This window comes from Sebastes umbrosus, chromosome 20 (assembly GCF_015220745.1).
Source record: "Sebastes umbrosus isolate fSebUmb1 chromosome 20, fSebUmb1.pri, whole genome shotgun sequence".
Classification (NCBI taxonomy): domain Eukaryota; kingdom Metazoa; phylum Chordata; class Actinopteri; order Perciformes; family Sebastidae; genus Sebastes; species Sebastes umbrosus.
In genome coordinates this window covers 12,883,792-12,906,418 of record NC_051288.1, presented here as the reverse complement: position 1 = coordinate 12,906,418, position 22,627 = coordinate 12,883,792, and the positions used below count along the sequence as shown (strand labels likewise).

The following is a 22,627-nucleotide window of genomic DNA, read 5'->3' as shown; positions in this document are numbered from 1 at the left end:
TGATGTTACCATTTTTGTCAGGGACATGCGTTACATTATTAAGGGAGAAGACCTTGTGACAGAGTAGATGAGTTCTGTGTGGGTTTGGAAAGACAAAAGTTTTTACTTCTCCAACAAGCCAGTTAAAACACCTGCATCGTTTTCAATAAAGCATGCTGTCCTCTTTTGATTTTAACCAGTATCAGACACATTAATACTAAGTCACTTCTAATTTTGAATAGTCTTGTGAGATCTTTTTGCACTAGTTTTGATTGCCCCAGTGCCACGTAGTTCCACGTACACTACCTCCCGACTCTGGTCGGAGCTTAATGGGAAGTGTGGTGAAGGTGACTGTGAATTCAGCAAACCCTGGATTCTACCTTGCCTTATTCTTCTGTTATTTGTCGTGTTTACCCATTATGCTCCAGGGAGAGTTAACATCACAGCTACCACTATCATTACCTGTATCTTAAAACAGGTCAGCTGATAGACTGTCGTCAGGCAAATAAATAGGCGTTATCAGTCGCTATAAGCACCATAGATGTGGGTCAATAGGGGCCTACTACACCCACTAGTAGGTTTTTATCTTCTATCCACGTGGTTGATCACCGAAAGAAGGTATAAAAGAAGATGACAGCGACCCCTAGCGACCGTAGTAATTATGACAGGAGCAGAAGCGGAAGTCAGGTGCTGTAGTATAGACAGTGTGAAACTCCCAAACTGGGGGGCGGGACCCCTAAGGGGGGCCCAGAGTTATAAAAAGGTGGGAGGCGCAGCAAGACAAAATATTAATGATGCATAGTTCTGCACTCGCCTCGGGCATTTTAAACCTAAAGAAGTTGTAGTTTTGTTGCCTAAACCTAAAGAAGCCTTTTTGTTTGTGTTCAAAATGTGACGTTGCATTTAGTTTTACATGTTAAAACGTGTTGCTTTTTAGTTTCACTTTCACTTTTACAACGTAGTAGGCGTAGTAGGCCCCTAATGACCCACATCTATGCCGCTTATAGTGGCCGATAACGCCTATTTAATGGCCTGATAACAGTCGAACCAGGTGAACAGTTGCACCTCACCCTAAAACTGCAACAAAGACGTCCTTCTCCTTAGTGTACAAACATCCAAAGCTTTTAGTGTCCCTCAGCAGTGTCCCAGTGTTCAAGATGATGTGAAATAGAGATGATGCTGCTCTTTTGTGAACTGAAAGGTCTTAAGTGCGTTGAATTAAACTTTTACTTTCAGCAGTGGGGTTTGGTATTCGTGCTTCCACGTTGTTTCCATTCAAACTCCGACCCTGCTGAAAGGCTTATTTCCCACTTCCATTCTTGTGCCTCTCCCTGTGGGCTGCGTCTGAAAATAGCAAAGAGAGGGGAAAGGAGGCCTTAATTTCATTCGCTGGTGGCAAATCTGTTCCTCCATTACTGGTGAGAGGACGAGACTATGTGTAGGACCGGAAGGATGGAGGGAGGTATTCTTAAGTGCTCACCAGGTTTATTAAGGTAAACTGTTTTCCTCAAGCGGTAGTAGCTGCTGGCAGGGGCGTGATAATTAGTCAACCTGCCTCTCCTGAGCCTGCAATTGGTAAATGTATCGTGTTCTGTTTCAATTTTCCCTGACAATGTTTTGTACCGCAGGCCTTCTCATGTTGTCTTTGCATCCTGGGAAGTCCCAGTCACTCCGTTTGTTGCCTTGTAACTTGAGCACTGTCTGTTGGCGATACGTTGCTGGATAGATGCTCGATGTCTCATAACAAGGGCTGAGACATGATCTCTTTGTTAAATAAGTGAGAAGCACTTTAAAGGGGTATAAACAGAAAAAACTGCAGTGTTTGTGATTTGGACGTTTTAGTAGTATTACTACAATACCAGTGTTTCCCCTGGGATTTTTTTCAGCAGCAGTGTTGATGTGCGTGATTATTATTTTGCACCACCGGAAGATATTTAGCGCGTCCGCTGACACAAGAAGGGCTTTAGACACGTATTTGTACGCAGTTGTAGATGTCAATTTCCGTTTGATAAAATGCTTCAAGACTTCTTGCTTCTCCTCCTCCTCTGTCTCTTTCCTCTCTCTCTTCTCTTTCCATACTTTCCTGTCTCGCCTGTACTACCTGTCATCCTGTCATCCTGTCTAATGATGGAATATATGACGTTAAGTACTTGATTAAGCAACCTATAAGAATTAAATCAAATAACTCCTGCTAGACATTTTCACATTTCACATTCAGGAGTCAAAATCCACGCCTCCCCTCGTTAATTTTATCCAACTAACCTCAGCGTCATCATGACCATCATCAGCTTTTCTTTTCTTTACCAAGCAGTTTACCAAACTCATCTGAAATGGGTGCTGTGTAGGTCTGTCAATATTGGCCAAAAATGACATTCAAATATTAATTTTAAAATAAATACACAAGTTGAAAAATATAAAAAATACTGTTAGATGTTTATGAACATGTGGAGGAAATGGTGGAGATTATTGATGTATTGATGTAGGTAATTGTTGAGGTAGCAAACACTATTAGCTGTTGCCACATTACCAACAAGTTTAGTTTAGCTAATCAAATCATGACAGAAAACATAGAAACATAGCCTAGTAAAAACCCACACCACCTAGGCATAAGCCTAATGTTGCATTCATTTATAAAACGAGAATTTGATCTTATATTTGCTACTCACGTTCCCCAATATGCGCCACGTTCCGCGTCGTCTACGTCTTTGCTGTACTTTGTTATAATAGGTAGGTAGAGAGGTAGCAAGAGAGCGGAGCCTTCGAATGACCAATAACTGTTAAACGGTGGCAATGTCTGGGGGTGTTCAATTTATAATCCTCGCTCGTCCCCGACTCTGGCTGCTTAAAGTAGAGATAGCGAGTTCATTGCGTTTGGGGACATGATTATATTTGGACTGTCCTCGACCAAAGAAATTCTTAGTCGACTAACACTCGTACCATTTTGTCAACTAGTCAATTAGTTGATTTAATCAACAGATCTGTAAAACTGAGTTTCTCCACAAAGAATCACACAAAGCACCACTTTAAACCAGTGTTTACCAGAGATATATTGGAAATAAGTCATTCAGCATGAAAAAGCATTAAAAAACGACTAATCGACTAAAGAAAGAAAACGGCCGATTAGTTGAATAATCGATTAAGAAGGGGCAGCCCTAGTTTATATAGCAGCGGCACTAATCCTTTAGCGGCTGCGCTGTTGAATGCATAGGTGAAACACTGAATACTACATTTATGTATTGTGAATACATTTTATTTCTTCTGGGTGGTTATGGCTTGCTGTCACAGTTCGGTTTAAGTCCACGGTGGATAAAAAACAACAACAAAGAGTTGAACTTGAGAAGCTGTCCCTTTTTTCAGATTTATCCATCACCAGTAATCACTAGTATTACTGTTAAATAGACAGTTCAACATTTTGTGAAATACGCATATTCACTTTCTTGCTGAGAGTTCGATGAGAGGATTGATACCACTTTTACAGAATTTTCCATTTTTATGTGCCCGACTATTTCTTGGCCGGGACCACTAACATTCCTGGAGTCTCCTGGTTGCCTGGCAACAGCTCAGAGACAAGAAACAGTTCGGCACATAACCCAGCGCATATTGTAATTTTTATGTTTTTTTTCTACAGATTAAATAAACGAGATATACATTTTTAATTGACGAGCTTTAAAGGTGCCGGTAGACGTATTTTGTTACCTTTAGACAGAGCTGCGCTAGCTGTTTCCAGCTGAGCTAACTATCTGGCTCCAGCTTCATATTTACCGTATACAGACATGAAAGTGGTATTGATCTTCTCATCTAACTCTTGGCAAGAAAGCCTATTTTCCGAAACGCCAACCTATTCCTTTAAGTATCACATTACATCCCAGACAGAAGCATTTAACATGTTGTGTGATTATGTTGCATAAAATGGCTTTTCCCATCACTCCAAAATACTTCTCTTTCTGTCCTTCTCAGACATCTTCCTCCCCCTTCCTCTGCCTCGGTCCATTTAGCCATGCTGGTTAAGTGCTGAATCAGCGCTCCACACCACTGTACTGACAGTCAATTAGATGGACCTCGTGGCAAAACCCTGGACATTTTGCTCTTACGCTCTGGAATCGAAATGATTCAGGACACCGGCATGGTGGAGAGCTCACGCGGTGCCAGAGCCGATTACAGTGGTGGGAGTCTGAATTCTCTAAATGGGGCAAATCTTGTCAAATCACACGAGAGAGCAGCGTATTGTGTACTATAGTCGCACAGACCGCCACACGCACAAGCACATGTATATATAAACAAACAAGTACACAGTGTGCTCATACTCGCAGAGAAAAACTAGTCTTAATTGCGTGCTGAATCAAAAGTCCTTTCGCTGCATCAAGATATAGTCAATTATTCATGAGCAATATCCAGCACATACTGTAACTAAAGAGAGATTTAACGTGGTATTAAAAAACATTCCCCCACTTCCATTACAACATGCATCTTACACTTGACCCCCTTGAACACCTGGCTGGACATAAATCACCCCCAGTGCGTTCACCTTTACACACTGGCCCATACTCTGTAAGTGTAGCTGCCCATAAACCATTCAGCTGAGCGTTCCCTTACAGCACGCAGATAAATCACTTCATGTTGACACGCCTCCTCATGTAACCCCGCAGGTCACTCTCACACATGCCAATGTCCCAAATAAATGCCTTTTAACAAAGACGTAGATCAACAAACTGAATGCTGATTAGCTGAAAGGTGTTATTACAAACAGGTTTTCCAATATGTCATCATTTTTAGGGCTGAAAACTAATGAATATTTTCATTATTGATCCGTCTGTAGTGGAGCTGTCACAATATCAGATTTTCAGGACACGATTGTTGTGGCCAAAAGAATTCACGATATCTATAAAAAGAATTAGAATAATAATAATACTTTCAGTCAAATTCATCTTTAACTTTGTTTATTTTGCATTTTGTCTCCTTTTTTGGAAAATTAATTAATTACACTCAAAATGTATTTATAAAATGATTTAAGAGGTGCAGGATTATTTACACAATGTTATCATATGTGTGTTGTTAACATGACGTCAATATTTAATTTTTAAATATCATGGTTATCGTCAATACCGGTATTTTGCACCACCATTAGTCTGTAAATTGTTTTTATTAATCAATTCACTGTTTATTAACTAACTAAAAAATAGTCAAAAAAGCAAGTTTCCAGAGCCAAAGGTGAAACCAAACAGCTTGTTTTATTCGACCAACATTCATATTGATTTTCCATTTGAAATAATAGCAAATTCCCGCACACATTTGAGAAGTTAGAACCAGCAAATAATTGGTACTTTTGATTTAAATGATCAGTGAACTACCAAAATTCTTGATTTATTTTCTGTTAATGGACTAATTGTTTCAGCGCTAATCGTGTTACAATCGTGCAATTAAATTGTGTCATAGAATAATCGTCGCTGAGCATTTAGTGATTTAAAAAAAATAATAATTCTTATTGACAATTAATCTGTGGATTATTTTCTAGATTAATAAATTAATACACAAATGTAAGAAAATTGGGAAACACTTCATTTTACAGGTCCACAAATGTCATGGTGAATAGGTGATAAATAGCAAGAACCTATTTGAAATTTCTTTGGAATTACTGTCAAATTACTCCAATATTTACCTAAAAATGTATCGAAAATTACTTTATTATAAACATTATTTAATAATTATATTCTAAAATGGCATATAATCGTTAAAATAGGGCCCTTAGGCTTGAGAAGCGGCTGTGCGCTGCTCTTTATCAGAGGTGGAAAACCAAAACTAATAGAAGACACTTCTGATCAGGCACAATGATCGCAACACAAATGTAACTTGGTAGCTAATGTAATGATTCAGGGAGTTTTGTGAAAAATGGCCATTTGGCAATTTGCTGGTTTTGTCCGACAAACACTTCAAAACCTTAAAAAAATCTGCAGTTCACTATCACATAACACAAAGAAAACCCTCATAATGAAGAACCTCAATTTAATGAATGTTGTTGATTAAGCATTGAGTGTATGGTTGGCCACGTGTGGTCACCCCGTGGCACTTAAACAGTATCGCTGCTCATTCCCTTGGAAAATGACATTGGAGGGCGTCACCGGGATAATTCCTGTGTGACCATCTGCTCCCTCGTGATTGTCCCTCCTGTCCAAGTGGCAGCGGAGTGGAGGCACAGAACGAATGACTACTACTTTAAATAGAAACGTGACATCTAGGCTCTGATTCGGGAGTGGATTTGGACGGAAATGTATCAGAATGTCGTGTGGAGGTTTTGTTGAGATCATTCTCTCAAATTCGGGCAACTTTATATTCGTTTGTTTAACTCTGTGAACAGCTCGACATAGACAGGTTGACAGTTTAATACGTGTAGAGCTATTGTTTACCAAAAAGTCCTTTGTGCATGTCCCATTTCATTTTCAGTTTTATGATGGAGCTATGAGGTAGAGAGTTACTGAAGCACAGGGGCACAAAGACAGAGGGAGAAAGGATGGAGGGGGGTTAGAAAAAGAGGAGGAGGCATGAAGGCAGTCGGTCATCACAGCTGTTAAAACAGGGACAGCTTCGCCAAACTTGCTTTACGTGTCTCGAACAATACGAGGATGGAGAAAGGGGTGAGGAAGGGAGGAAAAAGGGAGGATCTGCTGAGAAAGAGGAGGAGGTGGGGGCTGCGTCGCAAGGACAAATGCACTTAGCATGCTGCAGTAATCCGGACCGAATACAAAGCAGATGAGAGGGAACGGACACGTGTACAGTTCACTCACCTCCACACAGTATTTGTTTGTCTTCAGAAAGGTTTGACAGGACTGCAGTGGGAATTAAATGTGTGTGTGGGGGGGACCTGAACGCTGCAGAGCAGATACAACAGTGTCGACTTGAGAGCTGTGTGTGTGTGTGTGTGTGTGTGTGGGAGAGCTTACCGATTCAACTGTAGCGTGTCAAGGAGTTGAGTCATTCAGGGAATGTCTGAAACAGAAGTCTGTGTTGCGATTTGAAATTTTACCAGGATCACTTCCAAGAGCGCTGACCTCAGAGAGCCGGAGTTTCTAGCGCTCAGAAAATAAAGTATACGCGAGGATTACCCCGAGCAGAAGCTAATTATATCTTCCAAGTTCAGTGCCACCTTCCTCCAACCTCCATCCTCCTTCATCTCCTCCTGCATTCAGGTGTGTTTGATGAGCACACGTGTTTTTGCACATATGCAATCATGCAACACATGCAACCGCGCCGTTACGTCCCTCTGCTCCACGCCTCACCTCTCCTGCCCTTCATTATCCCGCAGTGTCCCGCGATAGGCGCTGGGTGACCCCTATCAGGGGCTCGCAATCTCCTGCTTTAACTGCCCGTCCTGGCTCGGACACACCAAATGTCCTCCACGCCATGTCGATTGCATTTCTCTTGAGGCGGTTCCTCTGGGACAGGAAGAGGGGAGGAGATGCTCTCAAGAATTTGATATCTCTTCTGATATTACTTTCTATCTATTGTCAGTCTCTTATTATCAGCCGTCATGGATCACCTCTTTGAAATAAGCCGAGGGGCCACTAGATCAGTGCACCTTGAAATGTAGACTGTTCTGCAATGATAGAACCGCTACAGTCAAAATGTCTGTCATGTTATTGGCGTACAAACAGGATTTGTAAATTCAATGCCTTTAAACCTGCAATAACAGATTTTTTTGGGGGACTTGGTTGCAGCAGAAACAACACAGCATTGACATTATTGTCTTTTAAGTCAATATAACAAACAAACCTGTTAGCAAATAGCTGCTTATTTACAAAACACACATGGACAACATTATAAGTGGAGTTGTGTTTATGTCCATCTGATGAATGTTCAATATTCACTCTCCTTTTAGCTCTGTTTTTGGTCTCCACCAACTCCTGAGGGAAATACCTGACTCTTTTCTGCTTAAAGCTCCACTATGTTCACCAGCTAGTCACTAACTATGTCCGTGTGCCGTTAAGTGCTAAGCAGGTAACATACAGCGTGTTTATCAGAACTACTGCATGTGTATGAGAGCGGTGAGAAGGAACCTAAAGAGTAAAGTTGAGGGACATAAAACCAAAACAACAAGCTGAAAGACACTTAAAATGCTCCTTCGAGGTGAGGGGTCCTGTAGAATCGGGTAATAATTCTCTGTGAGTTATATAAGCGAATCCCTTTCACATACAAATGATCATGTGATCCACTGTTGATAGAACAAAATTGGTTATAGCTGCTTTAAAATCAATCAATCAATCTTTTTCTATATAGCACCTTTGTGCTTTACAAGTGATTGACAAATAGCATAATGATCAACAGTTACTCAAAGTAGTAAAAGGTTGATAAAACAAAATTAGTATAAAATAGTATACATAATAAAACCACTAATATTGTAAAACACTACATGAAAGCCAGACTAAATAGATGGGTTTTTAGTTTATGTTAAAAAATATCAATATTTTCAGCTCCTCTCGGATCCTCTGGAAGGATGTTCCAGCGGCTTGGAAAGCAGCATCGCCAAATCATTTTGTTCTGCTTTGTGGAACAACTAAAAGAGAAGAACCAAAATCAATAACTTGTGATCCTTTGTAACATTTGACTAAATGATTATTCAGATAAATAAAAAAGTAATAGATAATCACGAGTGTTTTCCGTGTTGTATTAACCGTATTTAGTGACTTAATGCAGAATGACGGTTTGAATACTGTAACTGTGGTTAACATTCTCAGACACGTTTCATGGACCATGCCAGCATAACTTAAACTCACATGAGGAAGCCTTGAGGTTGAGGGTCATAAACGGCTAAAAGCCACTAAAGTAATTCATAATTCAACACATAGAAAAAAATGCAACACTGAAAAGAAAATGAAAGACATCTTTTCTGTACTGCCCTCTCTTTCTCTCTCTGCCTTCCCCACTCAGTTGTGCTGCTTGTCCATTTCACACGCCATGTCCCTAAAGGGTCCTCTCCCTCTCTTTTGACATTTTAGTTGTTCTCTTTGTCTTGTTCAAGACTGTTTGACTGTTAGGTTTAGTTGTTTTTGTTAATCTCAGCCTAAATTACTCTGCAGCGGTTCTCAGAATCTAATGGTGATAACGACAACAGTGATGATGATGATGGTAAAAGTGAAGGCTATTCCTGTAACCCACCCAAGGTTATACTCACGCTGCACGCTAAGTGGCTACTTTGGAAGTCTCTGACTGATGGCCGCAGCCATTCACCTAAGATAATAGATTAATCACCTGATCCAAGTCTGACCCCGTTGCATCGAGGTTGCCCTTCAGGAAAACGTTCAGTATTTCACATTGTTTAAATGTTCATTTTTCATGCCTCATTCATGTGCAGATTTCCCATCATCCTTCAATGTCTTCTTATCATTGCTGACTCTGCATTAGTGGTTGCCCATTTGCTTTAACCCTCTGGGAAAGACTCCACATGCTCAGTCGTATACCGGGCGCTGTTCGTCATACTAATGCTGATCAAACATCGCCGTGAGCGTACGTGGAACAAAAGCACTGTTAATCAGAAGCAACATCCTTTATTTGTCTTTATACCTCTGTCAAGGTCACTCGCCCTTGACCTCATAAACGTCAATCTCTCATCGAACAATCAGCAGCCGGACTGCAACGATCGCAGCTCGGCTCCTCTACATTCAGCCCCTTTACGCCAGCTGTAGGAGCAGTGTTTGGCTTAGTCCTGTCCTTGGTGCCTGAAAGCAGAGGCTAACGCAGTGGTTGTCATGGTGACAGAGAGCCAGGCAGGGCTGTGGTAATACTGTAATGATAAAGCTCTTCTGGATGGTGCCGCAGTAAACACAGCGCCACTCGGGTCCCGTTAAGGAAGAGCGCGGCGCACCGCCGTGCATGCAAAAACGCCTGTAGGGCTAATATCAGCTCCGTCGATCTCTCCTTGGTTATATCACTTACATTCATGCTCTCCCAAACACCTCCTCCTTTCTTCTTCTTCTCTATCTCTTTATTGCACTCTCACTCTCCGATGCCCCTGCTCTCTCTCCCCTTGATTGGTGAGATTCACGTCATTGTCTTCTCTCCTCCGCTCGTCTTTTCATCTCCTCTCCCTCCATTCCTTCACTCTCTCTTCTTCATTCATCCATCGGAACACAATCAACGCTCTCTATCATCAACTTCCTTTCACAGTCTCTCTCTCTCTCTCTCTCTCTCTCTCTCTTAAAAGCTCTTTCTCATTTGCTTCTCTCTCTCCATCTCTGACTCCGGCTCTTTTAAATTTATGTTGATGATCTTTCCAAATCTAATTTCAGAGTCTAGAGAGCGAGGGAGACTCTATTGGGCCTTGAAGGTCATTGGACTGCAGGTGTATCATGTGGTAGCTTTACTGTAGGGGGGATTCAACGCCTTAAGCTTCACACAAATATTACAGTGAGCATTAACATGGCCGTCCAGAGCCAGGACACATAACATACCTTCATGTTGCAGCGAGAAGAGGGATGGACGGAGAGGAAACAGACACAAAGTGCCCGAGGAGATAAATAAGTGTGAAGTGACAGATTGCTGCTCGTTCCTTTTATCATCTTCCTCCACCTCTTTCTTTCTCTCCGCTCGTCCCTCTCCATCACTTCAATGCAGTGCTCATGTAGTTACCACTCACTATCTGCCGATCAGCAAGTGTGCGCACACACACACCTCCTGTGCCCATAGGCTGTTTGTCTCACTCGTATTGTGAATCATGTCCACACACACATTTGTGCCAGGCACTTACGCCAACACATGTAAACACAGACACATGCAGTCAACACACCGACTCATCCACACCTGATGTGTAGCTTTAGGTTAAGCAGTGGGGTGTTTCTCTGTTTGACATGCTGCTGCATATTTAAAAAGGACTGGCTGCTGTGATGGATTGATCAATATTGATTTGATGTGTAATCCACTGTGCGCTGCCATCTTGAACTACTGTATCATTTGATTACTGAAACCATGAATGAACCTTTGTTTCATCACCAGCAATATTGTATTGTGGCTTTCAACTATAGCATGGTCAGATTAATAACAGTGCAGTAATGTAGGTTAAAGCTGCACTTAGCATGCTAATGTTAAAGGGATAGTTTGGGTGTTTTGAAGTGGGGTTGTATGAGGTACTTATCCATAGTCAGTGTATAACCTACAGTAGATGACGGTCGACATGCCCCCAGTTTGGAGAAAAAGACAGGAGTTACCACACGGAAGCAAAGCAATGTACTGCTGTGGACAGGGCCGGCGGCAAAACGCATTTTGGCCACCTAAAAGAGAGGCCAACCTAAAAAGAATCAATATCAGTTTAAAGGGACTATTTGTAACTTTCAGAAATGCTTGTTAACAGCGACACCTGTGGCCTTGAAATCAACGAAAGTCAGCATCGAGCTCGCGCTTGCTCGCTCTAAATAGACATGAACGGGCATCACTCAACACAGTGAGGCGACACACGTCAGCTAAAACCACAATATCACTCTATATTTCAGCTGCTTAGCAGTAATGTTAGCTGACCAGACAAAGGTCTCTCCATGAATCACTGCTGATCCTAGTGTTGGCTTTTCCTGCCTCAGCGCAGGCTCAGGCAGCGGGGCTCCTCAACGAGTTACGTTGTCGCCTCCCGACTGCAGCCGGCAGCCGCAGGGAGACACCGGCACCCGGTCGGTAACGAGACGACAACGTAACACGTGGAGGAGCCCCGTCAATTCACAAGACACGGAAAACCTCTGTTGGTCTGGAGGAGCTGCAGCATTTATTTCTGCACAAACGTCCCCTGTGCATTCACTAGATATTCTCAGAGCTAAACTAACTCTTCTGCAGTGTGGAGTGAGCGCGCGTTCACGTCTAGTAGAGGTGGAGCGAGTACGCAAGCACGCGCGCTCTGTCTGAGTGAAGGTAAGCAGGCAGCGGAGACGAGGCTCCGGCCACACGCGAGCGCGCATATGCGAACGCGCATGTGTGGCGATCCGCTACATTTATACGCTTAAAAAGTTACAAACAGTCCCTTTAAGCGTACGTTTTATTTATAATATTTTTGCCGGTTTACCTTGCTGTGATGTAGCTATACAGTCCCTGTTTCTGACGGGGAACTGAAGCCGTTATCTATGCTCTCACCAAAGCAACCAGACTCAATTAACAAAAACAATCATTATACCTTGCAGAAACGGGTTGCTGGTTTACCGCCACCTCGATCAGTTAGTTTTATGTGTAATTGTTCTGCGAGGTAAAATTTTTTTTTTTTTCATAGGAGTCTGGTGGGTTGCAAGGTAAAGGGACAACGATATTCTAAATATAGCGTACACTTAAACTGATATTGATTTTTTTTTAGTTGGGCCTTTCTTTTGGGTGTCTAAAATACGTTTTGCTGCCAGCCCCATCCACAGCAGTACATTGCTTTGCTTCTGTGCGGTAACTCCTGTCTGTTTCTCCAAACTGGGGGTGTGCCGTCCGTCATCTACTGTAGGTAATACACCGACTATGAATAACTACCTCATAAACCCCACTTCAAAGCACCCAAACTATCCCTTTAATTGCAGCCTAGTATTAATTTGTGCCCTTCTCAGACCTGCATGTATTTTGGATATTCATTGAATAGGGTCAGCTGTCATTGGTGCCTCCTCACCGTTATTTAAGGAACAAGTTTAGTATTTAAGTCTCAAGTTGTGAGACTGAAATACAGATGTGTTATCTCCTGTGTGTATAAGATTTCCCACCAGAGTTCCCACCTGACGCCAAAGTTTAATTTAGAGAAAGAGGGCAAATGTGCAGATCAGGAGAGGCTTTGCAGTTGCATCACAAATCTCTGGTGTCTTCGCTGTACTCATACTGTACCAGCTAGACAAGACAAGACAAGATGGTTAGAAATATTGTTTCGGTGTGGGAGTATGTTAATTCAGGAATGTGTGAGTAAAGAAATAATAGTTCAGGGCTCATTGTTTGTTTACTTTTGACTTTTCGATTTCATTTTAGTTTAGTTGTAGTTCATTTTTCAGAGTGTTTGCTAGTTTTAGTGTAGTTTCAGTTTCTCAGAAAAGTTTAGTTTTAGTTTGTTTCTGTTAGGGCCAGGTATAATGTCTCAGAAGTAGCTACATATACATACAAAATACATGGTAGGAGAACTGTGTAGGAAAGGCCATAATGTTTAATGTTTAGTCTTCGATTGCAGCATAGCGCATCTCGAGAAAAGTCAAGTCTGTCAAAGAAACGTAAATTAATTCACGTTCATTTTATTTTTTTTAACCAGGCAATATCGTTTCAGTTTAGTTTGAGTTTTTCTTAAAGGATATAGTTTTTATTTAGTTTCAGTTAATTAACAACACTGCTTATTTTTGTTTTAGTTTCAGTTTTAGTTCACTATACAGTAATAACTCTAGACCCCACAAAGTATTTTCTTTCATCAGGAAATGAAACGCCTTTTAGATGCATGCATGACATATAGTTTAAACAGACCTGCTATGAAGACTATGCTGAGCTACGTTTGGTTAAAACATGAACATTATTTTGACACTATCTAATATGTGGTGTATTTAAAGTGTCAGCTCAGCCTAAACAAAACTGTTTTGTGGTAGATTGTTTTTCAGCAGACAGCAATATATTTTTTAAAAACGGGTTATGCTGAACATTTGCAACCTCCTCGGTGTTGGAACCTCACATCAGGGTTTAGTGTCATTAGATGAGTGTTTTTGACATTATGATACATCTTGTTAAATGCAGCTTTGAGTCAGACGTAGTCATTTTAATGTCCTTTATATGTCCATTATATAATATGTAGGAAAAAATACACACTGAAATATCTCTGTCCCTCTGGTTGACAGAAGTTGATTTTATGGCTAAGGCCTGTCATTTACCATTAGACTTCAATCTCCTGACAGCTTTCCCTCTTTTTCTTCTCATCACACTCGTACTATCGTCATTTCTTTTGTGCTCTCTGTCCTCCTTGTCTTTTTAAAAGTCGTCTTTGCATGACAAGTCACATCACTTTCAGATCATCAGAACGATGAGCTACCTTAGCAGAACCTACATCAGGATACTTCCCTCTGTCAGTGTTTGAATTAACTTTTTTGGCATTCGGTCCTCACCTCCTCTCTCACTTTTATCACGCTCTGTTCTTTCTTGTGGATTGCCTCCAACTTTTTCCTTTTGTGTTTCTCTACGCATGGATCCACATCGTCTGGTCTCCCTCCCACCTGTCCGCCCCCCTCCTGTGTCTCCACCTGTGTAGCCTACATAGAAGATGTGATGTTGCTGCAGTTTTGCCACTTGTGTATGTGTGTTTCTAGTAGGGCTGGGCGATATGGCCAAAATCTTACATCACGATATAGGTCCGTTCATATCTCAATAATGATATATATCACGATTTATTACACGGCTTTGTTGAATACTCGGTTCTGATCGGGCAATCACAGCGTTCTATGGTCTGTTATTTCTTTATAACAGACCATAGCTATATATAACAGACCGTTGCTATGGGTGCAGTTCTGATGTCGGACTCTGGCGGACCGTTTTTGTGTCAAAATATCGAGTAAGTGCTGTGTAATAAATGGGATAATGTACAGCGAGCGGGTCATTTTTGTGAAATAAACCCCTTCAGGGCGATGCAAGACACTGTTGGGGTTTATTTTACAACAATGACCGGCTCGCTGTACATTATCCCTTAATAATAATAATAATAAATTAAACTTATATAGCGCTTTTAAAGATCTCAAAGACGCTTTACACTATCGGGGGCAAAACGGTGTGAGACAAACAGGAGACAAACGACATACACAGGCGACATACACAGGCGCACTCTCATACATACACACGGACACATGGGTAAGGGGAGGGGGGGGCTACAAGTAGGCAGAGGAGAAAAGATGGGTCTCGAGGCGGGACTGGAATAGGGTGAGGGAATCGGAGTCCAATCTCACACTTCTAATCATCCTCAACATTTCATTACTTTCTACTAGCACCAGTGCTGCTCGTCTCCTCAGTCTAACCGTATATTATATATCATTAATGTCATCGTAAGGAATAATGGCAACAGTAACATAAAAAATAAGTGCATAACACTTCAGGGCAAAACTCTCCTCGTTGTCCTGATTTGTACATGTGAAGGTTTTCTGGTGTTCATCCAATGAGGGGGCATCCTGAGCAGGTCCCACCGGTGCTATCCTGCTTCCCCAGGACAGGGGGGCTGGTATAGGGGTAGAGGTGGGAGGGTGATTGAGAACCTTTGTGTGAGTGTGTGTGTGTTTTCATGATACAGAGGGGGAGAGCACTGCAGCAATCTGAGAAAAGTAGGTCAGACACCGACTAGTGAGAAACATAGCGGTGGGAGAAGAGATGGAGATGGAGAAGGAGACAGGTGGGAGAGATTGGGAGTAGAGGGTTGTGAGAATATAGAAAACCTGTTAATGTAACCTGTCAAACTATTTGGGATACAAGATAATCCTTAAAAACATCATTGTAATGTCTTGACTTAATTGAACAACAAATAGATACCAATACAACAACTTCAAACTACAGATTGGACATCGCTGACTTTCCTGGAAGGTCACTTCTTTGGTTAAACGCTCCCCAGCTAATCTCCTCAATAAATACAGAGGCTCAGAGTCTTAAGTCTTCTGCTTAGTCTGTTTCTGTCATGAAGGCACTTAGAGGAAATATGTGTAGGCTCTCATCCAATTTCCAAATCAAAGAGAGAAGCGAGACCTTTCAAGAAAAATAACCGAAACTGGTTCCCTCCATTTGTTTCGTTATGAGGCTTCCTCCTATAAGTATGTTGCATTCGATATTACATAAGTGCATAATGTCGAAAACACACGTTGACACGTACAATACACTGAAGGCACTCAGGCTTCTTATATATATGGGCTCCACTCTAGTATGAATTACCTTTCTCTTTTGCTCTTCAGTCCATGACTGTTTTATTATTTATTTGATAAAGCACAAAGTATACTGCATCTATAAATACACTGCCGGGCTTGTAGGAATGGACCGCAAGGGGGGAAAGATTGTGCAGTAGACATACACACACACACACACACTAGTGTTATCACGCTATTGTCATTGATTCAGTGGCAACTACAGTAGAGTAATAAGCTTGGGTACGTATAGAAAGTTGCAGATCACACAGATGGCCACTGCTGAGAAAATTGCCTTTGAGCGGTGAAAAAGCAAACAAACTTGCAAAATAAACTCATTGAGAATACAACAGCTTATTTTTTTTGCTTTCTGTCCAGGAAATTTACCCCGAGGAGGAAGTTTCGGAAGTAAACAAGCAAACATGGAGCTGTAAGACATAGTAGTATAGAAAGAATGCCACTCATAGAAAGGGTACTAATACAATACTCCCAAGATGTGGAGGGGGTTACGGGCAAATGTCAATAAAAAACTTTTAATTTGAAACAGGGACTTTGATATTACGGAGTGTCTATTTTGCACCCGGGTGAGTTGAATATGAGCGGAATAATGTACAGCAAGTCGGTCATTGTTGTGAAATAAACCCCGACCCCTGAAGGGGGTTATCTCACAACAATGTCCCGCTAGCTGTACATTATCCCGCTTATTACACGACTACTTACTTGAGAAATCAAAAATGTGACACAAAACCGGTCCGACATCAGAACTGCGCCCATAGCAACGGTCTTTTATACATAGCAACGGTCTGCTATAAAGAAATAACAGACTGTAGAACGCTGTGATTGACCAATCAGAATCAAGTATTCAACAAAGCCGTGTAATAAGCCACTTGATTTAACAATAGTTAGCTAGCCAAAGGCCAGAAAGTGCTTTCTAGCAGAAAGATTTAGTTGTAGTAGTAGTAGTAGAAGTAGTAGTAGTAGTAGTAGTAGTAGTAGTAGTAGTAGTAGAAGTAGTAATAGTAGTAGTAGTAATAGTAGTAGTAGTAGTAGTAGTAGTAGTAGTAGAAGTAGTAGTAGTAGTAGTAGTAATAGTAGTAGTAGAAGTAGTAGTAGTAGTAGTAGTAGTAGTAGTAGTAGTAGTAGTAGTAGTAGTAGTAGTAGTAGTAGTAAAAGTAAAATAAAGAGCGACAAAGTATGTGCTGGGAGTAGGTTGTGGTGGATGAATGGGTCAAACTCTGGGCTTTCACCCAGGAGGCCGGGGTTTTGAGTCCCATGAGATGCCAATTTTTACACTTAGATAGCTTATTATTTTTCTGTTTTTTATTATTATTTTCAGTTTTCAGTCGCTGTTTGGTTGGGTTTAGACAACAAAACTGCTGGGTTAGGTTTAGGAAAAATATACATGCAGTACATATACACATACAGTATCTAATGTGTGCCCGGGTCGGGGAAAAATAGTATTGTTGGCTACGGACACCTGGGTGCTAATAACATCTGCCTTAATATTATTTGTTTCCTTTTTTTTGGTTACAATAACAACGTAAGTCAGCCAAAGTCTCAAGTTCACTTCAAGGACAAGATATTTCATATTTCTGACACAAAATTATGAATGTCTTTTGTGACATCACTCCTAACAAATATTGATTGTAACTCAGATTCATCTAATCTTGCAAAACAAGGAGGCAGACAGACGTTTTGTGTTCATGCAGTTAGATACATATACAGCCTTAATTTTATGGATCAATCGAGACTTTAAAAAACATGAAACATTGGGAAATGTTTTTTGCTCAACAAATAACTCCAGAAAATCTTCTAATCTTATTTAAATTTAAGTCTAATTTAAACATCAATCAAGTGAAAAGGCAGGAGGGGAATCTACGTGTAAAAAAAAACTCCATCAGTGTTGTAAACATCGTTTATCTTTATAAATATTCAGAATAACTCACATAAGTTGTTGACATCGTACTTTAATTCTGTAAACAAATGTATGTTTGCTGGAAAACTGCATTTCACTTTGAGTGTTGCACCAAACTCATTTTTTGACTCTTACAACATAGAACACACGCAGCGAGCTGTGGGATTAATGTGTGGGATTTCTCACTCGTTTACTGGACTATGGCGTACACATCATCAGTTATTTATTCATCTTATCCTTACAAGTTATTTCCCCCTTTTAAACCCTCCATCCTTTCCTGTGTTCTCTCTAGCAGAAAACCACAAATAAGTCACTGTAGTGGTATCATTCTATTAATTTATCAACACATTTTTCCTTTTCTGTTTTGGATTCAGGATTACATTAATTAAAAACTGTGATTTCCTCTCTTTTTCTTATGCATTTCTCTCTCTATGTCGTGTTTTAAGAGATCCTACCAGACTCTAAAATCTCAGCCAGGACCGGCAGGTTTTGGGTCAGACTGTTTTCTTGAGTCGGTGTCAGGTCTCAACGGCTTAAAGTGCTTAAATGAACCCAAAAATGAGTGACCTGTTTATTTATATTTGTTCTAAATGTATATGTTTTAAATCAAATCATAGGTCATTATAAATCTAAAACAGATATTTACTTTGGAACAAAATATAGGGTATGATAGAATTAAAATAAGCGTACCCTTTTAATATTAAACCCGTAGTACTATTTATAATTTGATTAACTTATAATCATTGTAAGTCATCATTTCCTGATGGCACATGATATGACACATCTATTTTTATGGCTTCATTGTCCATCACAATCATTTATGACTGTCAGATTTAATTTGATCAGGCCTAATGAGTCTGATTATCTGTGGACTTTGATCACAGCGGGTCAGATTGTGCCAAGGTCCTTTTCGGGGCAGGTCCACTTGCCCTCTGGTCTGTCACAAAACAGGTCTTTGTTTTTTTAATTAACTTTCACACATCAGATTTGGGTGAAAAAAAGTCCATTTCAGAATGTGTCCAACATTTTGGATATGAAGACCTCAATGTAGATGTTGTTTTTCTCTGCTGTTGCCTTGAGGTACTTTTTCTTTATGCTTTTCTTCGTTCTCTTTGCTTTGCTGAATTTTCTTGATTTGCAACTGACTTTCTCTCTCTGCTTTCTCTTTCCATCTTTGTTTCTTTGTTTCCTCCAGTATGTGGCATTCGGCTCCCTGTTCTTCATCCTGATCTCCATCTCCACTTTCTGCATGGAGACGCATGAGGCCTTCAACACCATCTACAACAAGACAGAGAACGTCACGGTGGGGGACATCACCCGCGAGGAGATTGTATACGAGGTGGTGACCGACAGCTGGTTGACGTACGTGGAGGGCGTGTGCGTCATCTGGTTCACCATTGAGGTCCTGCTGCGAGTCACCTTCTGCCCCGACAAGCTTGAATTCTTCAAAAGCAGCCTCAACATCATCGACTTCGTCGCCATCCTGCCCTTCTACCTGGAGGTGGGCCTGAGTGGCCTGTCCTCCAAAGCTGCCAAGGACGTCCTGGGGTTCCTCCGTGTCGTCCGATTCGTCCGTATCCTCCGAATCTTCAAGCTGACCCGCCACTTTGTGGGTCTGCGTGTCCTGGGCCACACCCTGCGCGCCAGCACCAATGAGTTCCTCCTGCTCATCATCTTCTTAGCACTTGGTGTCCTCATCTTTGCCACCATGATCTACTATGCCGAACGAATCGGCGCACACCCCGATGACCCGACAGCGAGCGCCCACACCACCTTCAAGAACATTCCCATTGGATTTTGGTGGGCCGTTGTGACCATGACCACGCTGGGCTATGGAGATATGTACCCGGAGACGTGGTCAGGGATGCTGGTGGGTGCTCTGTGTGCCTTGGCTGGTGTGCTGACCATCGCCATGCCTGTACCTGTAATTGTCAACAACTTCGGCATGTACTACTCTCTGGCAATGGCCAAGCAAAAGCTGCCCAAAAAGAAGAACAAACATATCCCCCGAGCACCTCAACCAGGGTCCCCCAACTACTGCAAGCCAGACGCCCTGGCTATGGCTACCGCATCACCGCAAAGGCTCTTGGGAAACGTCCTAGGTGGAGTGATGGGTTCTGGAGGCATGGGGGGTGACTGTCCTCTCGCCCAAGAAGAAATTATAGAGATTAACAGAGGTGAGAGATTTTTTTTTTTTTTCATGTTAAATCTGTTTATTTTAACAAATATTATCTTTTATAATCAAAATGCTTCGAGGAAATATGACTAGTTTATACTAAGGGCAGTTTTAGGCATGCACAGTGATGATTCAAGGGTCCAGTGGAGGATTAGTGCCAAAGAAAGAAGTGGGAGTACTATCAAGAAGTGATGCATTCTGGATCCACCCCGGAGAAATCACTGGCCCATCAGAACTCATGTGTAATTTATGATCAACTGGTGGGTCCACAGTAGCCTTGAGGCACCCATCTGTCAGTGAAGAACAAACATTGAGGAAGGAAAATGAACTCAATTATCTATTAAAACAGCTTAATGCATCTGAGTTTGGGCTGACTGCACATATTTTCTGTCTGGCATTAGCAGTACGATCAGGAGGAGAGGTCATTAGGCTCTTTGTTTGCTCTTTACATGCTGCAGCACCAGGCGTCAGTCACATGCAACAATAATGCACCTTTAATGCATTACTTTACTGCCTCAGTCATCAGTGAGCCAGAAAATATTGGTTTCATCAGTGCTTTTACTACTCCTCGTCTGCTTGGCTTCCCTCCAGACTAAAAAGGTTTCCTGTAGGTTGTTACAGTAGATTTTTTTAGCAGGAAGTTGTGTTAGTCAAAATTTTGACAAATGGCTCCAAGACTGTTCTGCAGTATCATCACATATTTTATCATAATACCTCAGTGGACATGTGGGTGACCACTACAGCTGTCATTCACAATCATTATTGACCACTCTACATGTTTAGCAGTGTTCAGGCCTACTATATACTGTATACAAGTAGTGATTACTCTCTTGATTGATTGTTTTGGCTTTAAAGAAATATGAATGTTTTCTTTAGTGTATAATCACTTGAAAATATGAACTGTTGTGTTTTCGTTACCCTTTGCACACCGTTTTTTCATCCGAAATTGTTTAAAAAAGTTTAAAAAATACAATACATACGACCTCAAATTGTGTCAAAAACGTTTAGACACTGACTCCGAGACTTTCACTCATCATTAAAATTTTCAGAATGCGTTCAATTTCGTGCATTTTTTCACAACCAGCCAAAAAGAGGGTTGTTTGACCACTCAGAGCCACCGTCCGTTCAAACGTCATCATCCAAAATTGCATGATAAACATCCACTTCGTCTCCCAGCACAAAGCACTTTATGATAAAGAAATAGAAGAATCCAGTAATGTGGAATTTAAAGATAGATTGTGGCGGGTGATTTCAGAACAGCTTGGAAACCAGGATGTACGAAAGATTAGACAGTAGTGCTTGTGCTCTAGAAGCTAAACTATGTCATTTATTCATTAGACCTGTTTTGGACTAGCACTATCGCACCTACGTAATTAATTCAGTTTTGTCTCATATTGTGAATTTTCAAAATGAATAGAATAATAAAACGCATCAGACTCCGTATGCAAGGCTTCTGTGCGTAATGTTTTTTATCGGATGACGGATTAAAGAAACGCATATGAAAAATACGGACTTGGTGTTCAAACACTTTTAGAATGAGCCATTAATATCTACATAGGGAGCGGGTCCTCTTCACGGAGCCGGCCGGCATGTTTCTACAGTAGCCTAGAACGGACGAAGCAAACACTGGGTCTAGATAGGGCCATTTGCATTTTCATGTTCTTGCGTCAGTCAACATAGTTCTCGTACACGCTTGTCACATGGGAGAAGCTTCAGTTGGTTGCAACCTCACCTCTAGTTGCCACCAGATCCTACACACTACGTCATTACATTTCTAAAAACAATACCAAGTTACCAGAACCTAAAGTGAATTTTCTTTATTGGATTAACAGTAAAAAAACATCCCAAAATCAATTTACAGTGATGTGAAATAGAAACAAGCGAGCAAATGTGTACAATTGGGATGCTGTAATAAGCAAAGATTTGATATTTTTCCTAATAAATTACCTAAAACTATTGTCATTGATGACTGCATTTTCTCAACAACAATATAATCTAAAATTAGCTTTTTCTCATAAGTTTCCTGTGTGTGGTTTTCCTCCACCTTTCCTCCAGATTCCAAGCAGAACGGTGACGCAGCCTCGGCCGCCTTGGCTAACGAGGACTGTCCCACCATCGACCAGGTGCTGAGCCCAGACGAGAGGAGCCCTATTGGGCGAGGTCCTACCCGGGAACGCTACCAGCAGGACCGCGCCTGCTTCCTGCTCAACACCAGGGAATTCCGCGCCACAGATGGGAATGTGCGGAAAGGTACGTTTCACACCAGGAGGCGGACACAAATACATGCACAAACAGAGCCACGCAGCAAGACGCAGGCACAACATACTGTAAACATACATATTACATACGTCCACAGTGCAGCCGATGCAGATAAGTACACACAGGTTATTATAAGAGCAGATCCAAACATTTAGGAGAAGATGGGTTGGATGGAAGAGCACACATGAAGCCTCGACTACAGCTAGCAGTAAAACACACACATATACAGTCATGCGCTTCAAACACATATAGCTCTTCTGCTCTGCTTCTACTGTTTCCACCTCTTCACATTCATGTTGTCTGTGTTTCCATCACCGCTTTGGAATCATATTTGATTTCTTCTGTCAAGACAAGATTTTTCTGTCCTTCTACTTCTCTCCTTTTTCTTTCTCTTCTCCTCAGTCATGTTGTCTTCCATCTTTCCATCACAGTGTCTTTTTTCAGATTTCGTTCTGTATCCCATAATGT

At 41.4% G+C, this 22,627-nt stretch overlaps 1 protein-coding gene across 6 annotated transcripts in view; it reads left to right on the top strand.

Annotated features, from left to right (window-relative positions):
• LOC119478960 (potassium voltage-gated channel subfamily C member 1-like) overlaps nt 1-22,627 on the top strand; it is a 60,475-nt gene that overhangs the window by 15,872 nt on the left and 21,976 nt on the right. For all 6 annotated transcript variants that reach the window (XM_037754057.1, XM_037754058.1, XM_037754060.1 and 3 more), the window contains exons 3-4: nt 18,920-19,901; nt 21,956-22,150. In XM_037754057.1, coding sequence (XP_037609985.1) covers nt 18,920-19,901; nt 21,956-22,150 — 1,177 coding nt within the window. The remainder of the gene's footprint in view (nt 1-18,919; nt 19,902-21,955; nt 22,151-22,627) is intronic.